At 39.2% G+C, this 12,151-nt stretch overlaps 1 protein-coding gene across 4 annotated transcripts in view; it reads right to left on the minus strand.

The window, feature by feature from the left end:
* The window catches only part of LOC111507203 (uncharacterized), a 58,283-nt gene that overhangs the window by 35,786 nt on the left and 10,346 nt on the right, over window positions 1-12,151 (minus strand). For 3 of the 4 annotated variants that reach the window (XM_023162500.2, XM_023162492.2, XM_074185089.1), the window contains exons 4-5: window positions 9,375-9,964; window positions 1,701-1,931 (exon numbers count right to left, since the gene is read on the minus strand). In XM_023162500.2, the coding sequence (XP_023018268.1) occupies window positions 1,701-1,931; window positions 9,375-9,964 (821 nt within the window). The remainder of the gene's footprint in view (window positions 1-1,700; window positions 1,932-9,374; window positions 9,965-12,151) is intronic. The other variant, XM_074185090.1, reaches the window with a different exon arrangement.

Consider the following 12,151-nt stretch of genomic DNA (forward strand, 5'->3'; position numbering starts at 1 on the left):
TTGTAATTGTTTTTCTTCATAATACCTACATGTTTGAGTGAAATACAACAAATTAGGTATCATCGGAAAGATAATTTTGTGCCCTTTCAAATGATATATCACTCGACCCCACTTTTCACAGGTAGAAAAATACATCTAAAATGAGTCCTCCTCAAAAGCAAAATTGACCTGTCCGAGCATTTTTGCGTTGAGTTACAAAAAAAGGAGAAAAGCAAGGTGCATACTTTTCGTTGGACCACTCTGTTTATATATATATATATATATATATATATATATATATATATATATATATATATATATATATATATATATATATATGTATGTACATGTATATATATATATATATATATATATATATATATATATATATATATAAATATATAAAGCGATGGATAGTCTTGACTGACTAGTTAAGGAGAAATACGAAATAATGTTGGGGATGCAGTCAAAATTGCTGGGCTGTTGTTTAAAGAATACTCTTTGTTATATGGTCAAGCTTTCGAGAATGTTTATTTGTAGATGTCTTGATAAAGGGAATAAACATTCTCGAAAGCTCGACCATATAACAGTATATATCATGTTTATTCATTTTTGGGGTATAGTATTTCACCATGTTATTATTTGATTTGCTGGGGCCATGCTATAGGTTTATGCCTCTTCAGGGTTTACGGTGTCGATGGGTATTTGGTATTTATATCGACGGAAGCTACTGAAGTGGAAAGGTGGGGACGGGGCTTTGGGTGATTACCGGACGCCTTGGTGGGGGTGAGCATCGGGGGTTTCCAGGCAGTTGGAAGTCTCTGACCGTCATCACTTTTGTTCAGGTAAAACATATGCTCCAGGTTTGGGTGAAAACACCTCGCCTCCTGCCTCTCATATAGACCTACGGTTTTGTAGGTATGTGTGGCAGATACCTGACGGAAAAACAACAACTAACCCAGCTAATGCCGCGCAGAGAGTTTAAGTAAAGCCATCGGGCACATGTGCAACGTCTTCGATTTGGAAGATTCGTCGGTCTATCGGTTCAATGTAACAAGTGGTCCCAAGCTGAAATCATCCACTGGTTGAGGAGAAAATTCAAAGAAGCTGCATATATTTTCAGCCAAGTTAGCGTGTAGATACGCAATATATGGAAACCCATAATGAAGCGGAAAACGGCCAAATCCCGTTAAACGGTCATCTCCCGCTGAATCGGTGAAGCGGAGAGAGGGAAGAGGGGATAGGTTAAAGCACTTGAATGACCTATAAATAGTTGTCTCTCGGAGGAATAGTCCAGTCATTACCTGGCGACGACGTGAAGTAACTTGGCTTAAAATCTTTAGATTTTTATTTATTTTTTGTTAAATTTTTTGCTTATAATGGTTATTTTCAGCTATTCATTTCAATTTTATTGGTTCCTTTAGAGATTTCAAATCGTTTTATATCATATTAGACAATGGAAGTACAAACTAATGGAATTCATGAAATGATTTCTTCTGTGAGGCTGTGCATGCAACCTTATCGAATTCAAAATGAACAAAAAAAACAATCAAATTTCAATATGAGACAATGAGATACTTTGGAATGGTAGGTAAAAAATATTCTGTAAAATGTATTAAACCATTGTATATAAATGTGAAACACAACAACAACATTTTTTCATACTGAACACATATGATCGACAGTGTGATGATATGTATGATGATGAAACTTGAAATTACTTGTACATCTCAATCAATCTTCCGGCCTCTCTGTAGCCCGTTTCGATAGCACCATGGACAGTTGAATACCGAGTCTCACTAGTTGCTTCGCCAGCAAATAGAAGAGTTTCTTTACCGGTCTTCGACTTCAGTGGCTTCGCTAAATCTTCAGCAGTTGCATTGTGTACTTCTTGGTCCAAGCCTACGTAAACGTACGAGCCACAGAAGTGAGGATTGCTGTTCCATTTGGACCTGGAAAGAAATATACAGTACTGTGAACTACTTACACATGCGTTATCAATTTGCGTATCCTAAATGAGTCGACAAAACAATGAAACCGTGGGCATTGCTCCAAACAATCCAAATTTTCATGGAAGTGTGTGCAACAATTTTTCGGGATACTTTGCAAAGCGTCAGGACTGAAAGTAAAAATTGACTCTATTTTTGCCAGAAGGTCAACATTTACTGTAATAACAGAAAAAGTTAGTGTTAGTTTAGTTGCCTTCTTGTTTGTGGTGTAATACTTTACACGGTTGAATAGAGAATAAAATCTTCAGAATGAGCTATTCAAATTTTTCGAAAGGGTTGCTCCACTCTAGTAAGGGATGAAATTAAGGGTAAACTATTCATACGCAAATGTACATTGTAGAAATCAAAAATCGAAGTGTCTCGGCGATTTTCCTAACAAGAGTCCAGTAACGAGTTAGATGAAGGTATCACTTATGATGCGCACTGTATAATTTCCAACTGCGTTTTACTCTAGATCTTTCGCAAAAAGGATATTTATGTCCTCAATATTCATCTTGCATGCATGGCCTCCTGCCAAACAGTTGCTGCTTCCAAAGTACCCGGAAAACTGCAAATGTTTATGACAACATAAATTACAGAGAAATTTCTAGCGAAAAACTGCATTCACGATACGTAGAACAGAGAACAATGAAAGTAAATTAAATCAAGTTCTATATAGGGCTTCAGACGACCAATTAGAGATGGAATATCGTTCCGAACTGAATAAATAAGGAAAGGTCTGTTGCACTTGATATGGAGAAATAGAAGTTATTGATTGATGTATTTGAACTATTCTGATTACTTTTTCACTTTTTATCACAACTTTGGAACTAATACTAAGATATGACAAAGTGAAACACTGGGAGAAAAAAAGGTTTGATAGATAGAACAGAAAACAATACAACAGAAGGAATGAGAGCACAAAATATCCAAGTAATAGATCATCTGAAAACTAAGGGGCGTTTGGAAAAATTGATGAAGTTGGTCGAGAAAAAAACAGAAAAGACTAAGTAAAACTGGAAAGAAAACCAAAAATTATCATAAGAAATGCATAGAAGCAAAATAAAAAGATGGAATATTTACAGACGATGATGAAATGATAATTAAATGGATAATAAAAACTGATAACATCATGATACAGAAAAAAAACCATTGTGATAAAACGTCATTATATAGAACATAATGTTGTTTTGAGTCAAAAAATAGCCTTGGCTGATACTCCACCTTCACAAAACCAAAGTTTCTCAATATTACCTGTGAAAGAAATCAAATACTAAAGTGTAATCATAGATAGTAATTTGAAATGGAAAAATCACATTCTGTATGTCTGTATGCGGCAAGCCGGTATGATTTTAAGATACGAGAGTAGAAAGGGCATATAGGCCGAGACCGCATATGCTGAACATGCTGATAGCAAGTGAATTAGGGTCTCGGGCGCCTCGCGGCAGGCCATGCACCTTGTGTCTGGAACCTCTAAACCCATCACGCGACTTCGGTAGACTAAGGTGTTGAAGACACCATCCTGGCAAGCCATGATGAACCCCTTAGTTTCCGACTTCAGCCCACTCGACCTGAGAGAAGCGAACGTCAGGCGCTTTGGTAAGCCAAGATCTCCAATGTTATTGACGAAGGCCCCATGCATTGGCTTATCCTTGTGTCTCCGCAGAAGTGAGGTGATCTCTGCGGCTTTTATCTGAGCTTTTTGCTGAACGGTTTCCAACTCGGTGCTAGAGTTGTGGTCACCTCGTTCAGAGTCGAAAACTATACCGAGTTCATCAGCTGCTCGAGCAGCTGCCCTAAAGAGAAATGCTCCAATTCCTGCTCTCTTATGATCACGGAGCATGCAGAGAAGGGGGTCCGAACTCCTGACGACTTTAGAGGCTGTATCCAGTATCATTCTGTCATGTAGACACTCCAAACTCAAAAGTACACGGCCTCCCTGTTGTCGGGGGAAGTACAACTAGAACGAACGATTTGGGATACACACTTCTATAGAGATGCATCATTTTTCGGGTCTTTACGTCGAATTGATACAGTTCCTCCCGAGTCCACTTCACTACTCCAAACGAGTGGAGTAAGATTTGAACGGCAAGCATATTTGTTGCAGCAACTTTGTTTTTCCACGACAGTTCCGATGACCAGATATGTCGAAGTTTGTGCTGATACTTGCCGCGGAGAGAGTTTTTCACTGCTGTTACCTCTTGTGAGTGGCGTTGTTCCACCCCGAGGTAAGTATACGTCTCTCCGGCATCCAGATGGTGTAGGATGCTTCCATCTACGAGCTGCTCATCCTCTCCGTAGTTCCCGCATCGTCCTCTTTTGAGATGGACCATTACACATTCGTCTATCCCGAATTTCATACCGATAGCATGCGTGTACTCTTCCACTACCTTGAGGGTGGTGATGGACTGATGGAGATCCTTCTCTCCAGAGGCATAAAGTTTAAGATCATCCATATAAAACAGATGGGTGACCTTGTGCCTCCGGTTTCCGGGGGTGCCACAGTTATACCCTCGAGTCTTTCTGAGCGCAACGGATAATGGCAATAGTGAGATGCAGAATAGAAGGGGGCTGAGGAAATCACCCTGAAATACACCCCTTCTGAAAGTGACCCACCCTGTTTGAACTCTTGCTTGACCAGATGTTATGGTGAAGCGAGTTCGCCAAAGTTGTGTCAGTTGTTCAATGCATCTCACTATGTTGTCGGGTACCGCAAGGCATCTGAGCAAATGCAAGATGAGCTCATGCGAAATTGTATCAAATGCCTTACGGTAATCGATCCAGGCCATAGAGAGGTTACGCTTATATTGTATCGAGTCCTGCGTTACACATCTATCGATGAGCAGGTTCTCTTTACATCCAGCGACTCCTCTCTTCGACCCTCTCTGCTCATATATCCGTTCGAACACTCGGTCAACTGCGGTGAGTATTCGTGTGTATAAGATGCTTGTAAACAACTTATAACACGAATTCAAGCATGTTATCGGTCTGTAATTCTTAGGAATCGACAAATCTCCGCTTTTGGGGATAAGAACGGTCCGCCCCTCGACAAACCAATCCGAAATCGGCTGCTCTCCATCGAGCCATGAGTTGAAAACTCTGGCCAGATGGCGGTGGGTACTTGGTAGTTTTTTCCACCAATAAGTGTTCTGCCCATCTGGGCCTGGAGCAGCAAAGTTCTTGGAACCAACAAGAGCCCTTCGAACGTCATCCGGGGTTATCGGGTTGCGCAGTTCATTGGGCTCAGGCTGTCGAAGCTCTCTGTTGAAAGCTTCGAACTGCGCTAGGGCTGGAGTGTCTAAGTTGAGTGGCTGCGGGTGTTCATAGATATCCTTCCAGAAAGATTCCACCTGATCAGCGGTCGGCGGATTATCCACAACACGTGGAGGCTCTTGGAATAAGCGAGAAGGTTTCTCGCGGAACCTAAGGTTTTCCGCGATACTTCTCGCGGAAGTATTATTATTATTATTATTATTATTATTATTATAACTAAAGGTAGGTACCCGCCAGTGATTGAAGTGAATTACGTTTGCAAAGTACGTAATGTATGAATTTGTACAATTATGGATTCTGAATGGCGTTCATATTGATATATTAAAAATGTTGATTCAAGCGCAGCATATTAACATTTTGGAAATAAATTGCATCCTCTCGGGTATCTGGAAATGATTCCGTAACGATTGGGGGTGCTCTAGCTCTATTGGTAACCCTCATTTTCACATTTATGAAGAAGGTTTCCGTGTGGTGCTAGAAGTTTCGTCCTCTAGAAGGGTATAGAACAGTTAAGAGCATTCCGTAACATTTCATAACTGCCCAGAACATCCTGAAATATATTGAAATGTTCGGTAATGATCTGGAAGGTTTGGAAATATTTAAGAACATCTCATTTCATAATCCATCCATGAAAAAGTTTTCCTTTCCACCTCAACGGAGTGGTTTTGAAGTTTGGAGGGCTAGAAATGTCGTCTTCTAGAATATCCCAGAATAGTTCAGGAAGAAGATCCTGGAACATCCTAGATCATTGTGGAATGATCAAGGGAGAAGTAGTCCTCTATTTTTTTCAACCGAATATAGTGCGTTTGAAGATATAAGGGCTGGAAGTAAATAACGTATTTATTCAATAAGGACTGGTTTTGAAAAAAGCAAACATTTTTAATGAATGGGTTATCTTTGAAAAACGTGTTTTCTCTTGTCTGCCATATCGTCGGATATACTGTATAGGAATTGTCGAAACTGGGAGGTTGAAACAAACACTTCCGAAAGCATCTGATTCTCAGTATGAATAGCCCCCCTTCCTCCCAAAGCCAGAGTTCAATAAGTGACTATCCTTCCTTTGACATGGTATTCGGAGATGAAACAAAGCCATGTTGCTACACAACTACTCGATTCGTGCGCGAATCCAGGACAAAAGAGCAATGGACAAAATTAAATTCCTGAATCGCTGATACTTCACCGAGAGCCTGGATAGTAACCATTGCAGTAGTAACGGAAAGGTTAATTTTACCTTCTCTTTGTCGTCACAATATCCCGTCAGACTGTATCATTAAAACCGTCTGAGCAATGTCGTACGACTCTGGAATAACACAATTTGAATGTTGCGAAATATGGGAGTAGAATTGGACCTGATATCGATTTCCAGGTAGGAAAAAGAAGTAGAGTAGGAAAATCACTCTCTTTGATAGATTATAAACACCAGTCTCATTGATTTTCTTCCATTTTTCAAGTCACCTGTACCATATTGTACATTTGTTATTTTTTTCTGAAAACAATTTGGAACGTCCATAAATCGCTTGGCACCTTTGAAGTAGTATCTCATATTCGCATAGGACCAACTGAATTGTTTTGGCTCCTTTGTTGCATTACCTGCTGGTGAAGTATTTGTCAAACAGCCCTATTTTGAAAAAATGTATTTCAGAACAGAATCATATGGTTTCCTTCACTGACTGCGTGTTCCACCGCAACAGACTTATCCATTTGGCCTAGTCTGCAGTTCCTTTTATGCTCTTTCAGTCTTGTTTCCATAGATCGTTTGGTGGCACCGATATATACCTTCCCACAAGTGCACGGTATGCGATAGACCCCTGCTGCTGATAGTGGGTCTTTTGTCTTTCACGGGGAATTTCTTTCAATGGAGATAAAACGTCTATGAGCAATTGAATGGCGTGGCGATGGGAAGTCCACTCAGTCCAGTGATAGCCAACGTTTTTATGGAACGTTTTGAAGGAAAAACAATCGACGCCTATGAGTTGAAATAGACCTTGTGACTACGTTACGTGAATGACACCTTGGTCATCTGGAAATATGAAAAGGATGCTCTGAACCTTTCCTAGACCACTTGAATACTTAACCTCCCATCATCAAGTTCACCATGGAGACTGAACAGGTCCAGCAGATAGCATTTCTAGATGTACTTGTACAACGATGTAGTGCTAGACCAACCCACGAAGTGTACCGAAAACCCACGAACTATCAACCCAACATTCTAGTCAAAAGAGAGAAGTCATCTCTATCTCTATCTCTATGAGATCGAATGGATACAGTTTACACGAGATCAACAAAGCCATGAAACTGAAGAGTTACTCGGTTCAAAACAAAGAGGAGGCTCAGATGGTTGCACGTGCCTATCTACCATATATCCTTAGGATCACAGAGAGAATTGGAAAACTTTTGAGGAAACATAACATTGAAACGGTTTTCAAACCCACCAAGCAAACTAGGCCAAACAGACAAGTCTGAAAAGTTCAAGAATTCCAGATATCATGACTCCTGGTAGGAAATGGTCAAAGAATGTTATTGACAATTCACCTAATCCAGGTACAGTAATCAGCATACTAAACTACATGATTCAACAAGTTGACTCAGTCAATACTGACTTTTCCAAACCCCTTGATAGAGTCAACCACGGCCTACTACCTACTTATATCTAAAATTCAAGCGCTTGGTATAGGCGAGATGTTTTGCAAGTAGCTTCTTAACTGGTAGAACTCTGTCTGTAAAATACGGAGATACAACATCTACGCCCATTCAGGTTCCATCAGGGGAACCGCAGGGATCCCATATGGGCCCACTGCTGTTCAACTTGTTTGTATCGGACATAGAGTTTGTAATATTCAGAATTTCTTATGTTTGCTGATGATCTCAAACTTTATCGAGCAGTTACTTGCCGGGAAGATGCTGAATTAGTTCAAAAAGATCTCGAAGCCTTTTCCATGTGATGTAGAAATAATTTGGTTAGAGCTAAACATTGAAAAGTGTCAAATCATTACTTCTACTTAAAATTAGAAGTCCAATATTCTTTGAATATACATTGAATAATATAGCTCTTAGAAGAGGAACATTTATTCGCGATCTGGGAGTTGAATTTGATAGCGAAATTAATTTTAATCTTCAAGTATCAGAAATTGTGGCAAAAAATCGTAAAATGCTGGGTTTTGTGTTGAGAATTTCTACTGATTCTTCAATTAAAACAAGAAAGATTTTATATTGTGTTTTCGTAAGATAAATTCTTGAATATAGCTTCGTGCAGTCGGAATAGCCAGTCATCGGAGATGACCTCAAGATGAAAGAACCTCTGAAGAAGCTAGCCACTCGCTTCAGCGAAACGTCAGGAAGAAATCACAAAAATCGACGGCGTTCAAATCCGAATAAAAATAGTGACACTGCTGCCCTATTTTGCTCAGGTACCCACCAGATGGATGCAGTCACTAGCTCTGTGATTATTCTGAGTCGATCATTGTTCCACTGTCGAAGAGTTTCAGTAATTTTCCTGGAATATATTTTCACAAAGGTTTGCTCGTAGGTTCTCTCATAAATAGGAGTATTGTCTCTGTACTCTTCATGTTTATTCCTGACCTAGTTCCTGAGTTACTGTCCAATGGGAGATTTCGGTAACCCTCCCATCTGATTCAGGATCCACATATTCAGTTGATGATAAGTCTCTGGCATAATCTTTTTCGTTATTCGTGATTCCTGATTGTTCTATCTCAATATATAATGATACTACTTTCAGGATCGTCCTTTTTATGACAGTTTGGTGGTTCAGCCCAACATCACTACTGTGACCTGGTGAATCGAACCAGCGCTGTCTGGTATTGTATCACAAGTCCATCAAGCTGCCTTGCAGTTTATGACAGAGAACGAATCTATTTCGGCAATCGATGCCGAAGCTTGACTTTGTAACTGATCGTCTTGGAGAGCCTCGCTAATCTCTCTGATATTCCAGGATTGAGTCTTCCTTCTGTCCCATAGATGACATTTTCGTATGGGGGGATATCATTCGTACAGAAAGATGTACTACTATATGGAAAAAATGTACAAGAACTTGACATGAAATTCCACTATATCATATATGAATATGATATATTTGTTACAGGCGTTGCTATACCAATTGCTACTACCATCACTCACCTCAAAACAGCTTCAGGTTCAGGAATGTCATATTGGCGACCAGCAAACTTCCTCAACAGAAAGAAGCACCCACTAGTGACCTCTTCTTCCGAAAGTAATTCAACTTCAGCTGCCGTCGGCCCCACTACCCATCCCAGCAGAACTCTCGGATGACTATCAATGACGTAGAAGCCAAACACGTCCTCTAACCATGACCTCCCTTTTTCGTCCTTTGGAGTGAAATGGTCAGGAATATTTAGTTTGTCGTCCTCGGTCCACAGCAAGCTGAACCCCTTCAAGTCCTCTGGCCACCATCTCGTCGAAAATCTCAGCAAAATCTTGTTAACGGTGCCCAAAGCGATGTGCTCGATGGAATTCACTTTGAAAGGTGGCAACTGGGGGACGAACCAGTCCCTGTGGAACTTCTTCAGTACTCCGACCGATACTGTGACCAAGACGTGATCTGCGTGGAAAGAAGATCCGTCTGCACAGAGAACTGTCGCTGCGCCTTCATCGTTGTCGATGTCATCCCAGATTATTTTGGCTACTTCTTTCCTCAGGAGTATTTTACCTTCGATTGGTAGCTGCTTGCTCGGATCGGGATACTTTTTCTGTAAATCAATTAATAACGATCGGTTAGTCTTGATTGGATTCAGTGCGTTACCTTTCACCTTTGACCTTTGGTTAGATCGGATTAGTTTATTGAATTTGGGATGAGAATGAATTCAAAGTTGGATCTTGCCACAATTCTCCTTTGACGCTTCACAGGCATTCTGAATGGATCACATAGTATTTGGAAAGACAATTGGATCGAGAAGACCACAAAATTGGATTTTGAGATTGATTATTGCTTCAAAAATGATATGGATGCTTGCCAATACATGCATCCCCGAAAAATATTTAGGAAAACGTAAATTCCAGTACACTTTTGTTTTTCTCAATGAGTGTATAAACGAAATCCAGAGGAATGCATATAATACTCCTAAGTTTATGCCATACTCAATTATACAAGTTTGTTATATTGTGGCTCCATCAAAATCTTAGATTTTCTCTGGTATGAATGTCACAACCATCCAAAACTTGAACTAACCTCATTATTAAAGAATATGTTGGTAATCCTCACCTATCAGTCTGAATAAACAAGTACTTCCGAAAAATAAAAGTATAAATGAAAAGCACATGGCTACTCGCAATAGTTATGGTATGTTTTCTTGAGATGTGCTTATACTCACAACTCTTGAGAAAACTAAACTCAAAAAATACCGAATGGAGTTTCATACGTTTTTTACTGATATAATGTGGTTTTTAAATTGAAATGTCACCACGTAGGTTCTGATATACAAAGCGATGAAAACTTTTTTGGGATTTCCTCAATTTTTTTGTGACTCATTTTGTCGTTATTGTTAAGAAAAACCAGAATATTCCTTCCACTGGCCATTAACATGAATTATTTTAAACATTTAAGTTCACAAAACCTCAACAAGTGATTCGCTATATAAAAGCTTTCGCAAGCGTTTTGAGTGTGAACACGTGTTTTACTGTACACTAGCTTTCTCAAGCGTTTTTGTTACGTGTTTTGCTATACAGTAGATTCCACAAGAGTTTTGACTATGAGCACGTGTTTCGCTATACAATAACTTCCTCAAACATTTTGACCATGAACACGTGTTTTGCTTTACAGTAGCTCCCTCAAGCGATTCGAATACGAACACGTGTTTTGTTATACAATAACTTCCTCAAGCGTTTCAAGTATGAATACGTGTATCGCTATACAATAGTTTCCTCAAGAGTTTCGAGTATAAATACGTCTTTTGCTATACAGAAGCTTCCTCAAACGTTTTTTATTAAAACACGTGTTTCGCTATATAATAACTTCCTCAAGCGTTTTGAGTATGAATACGTGTTTCGCTATACAATAGTTTCCTCAAGAGTTTCCAGTATAAATACGTCTTTTGCTATACAGAAGCTTCCTCAAACGTTTTTTATTAAAACACGTGTTTCGCTATATAATAACTTCCTCAAGCGTTTTGAATATAAACACGTGTTTCGCTATACAATAGCTCTCTGAAGCGTTTTTGGTATGATTACGTGTTTCGCTATGCAATAGCTTTCTATGTATTTCTCTGAACAATAACTTCCTCAAGCGTTTTGAGTATAAGTACGTGTTTCGCTATACAATATTTTTCTCAAGAGTTTTGAGTATGAATACGTGTTTTGCTATACAGAAGCTTCCTCAGACGTTTTTTATATAAACACGTGTTTCGCTATATAATAACATCCTCAAGCGTTTTGAGTATGAATACGTGTTTCACTATACAATAGCTTTCTCGAGCGTTTTTAGTATGAATACGTGTTTCTCTTAACAATAACTTCCTCAAACGTTTCCAGTATGAACACGAGTTTTGCTATACAATAGGTCCCCCAATTGTTTTGAGTATGGAAACGCTTCAGGGAGCTATTATATAGCGAAACACGTGGTGCATTTTTGTAAAGTGTCCAGTGAAAATCTCGTAATGAAGTGGTACTTGTACAAGTTATAGATTTTCATCAAGAATCAGCCAATTTCACCACACATTGTTACAAACAAAGTTCAAATTCAGTTCAATTTCGAAAAAGGTTGTTCATGCTATATGACTGCATGCACACCCAAGGTTATAGGTTAGATTAGGTTTTTGACAATGAAATTTTCAAAAATTTACAGCGTAAAGTCTACTTTTCTCTTCAACTTCGTAGGTTAGGTTATAGATTGGACTAGCTGTTGACATTGAGAAAATACTATTTATTAAAGTTTGGGGTTA

This window comes from Leptinotarsa decemlineata, unplaced genomic scaffold (genome assembly GCF_025532065.1).
Source record: "Leptinotarsa decemlineata unplaced genomic scaffold, Ldec_3_MD MMD2_tig00026361_RagTag_RagTag, whole genome shotgun sequence".
Lineage (NCBI taxonomy): Eukaryota > Metazoa > Arthropoda > Insecta > Coleoptera > Chrysomelidae > Leptinotarsa > Leptinotarsa decemlineata.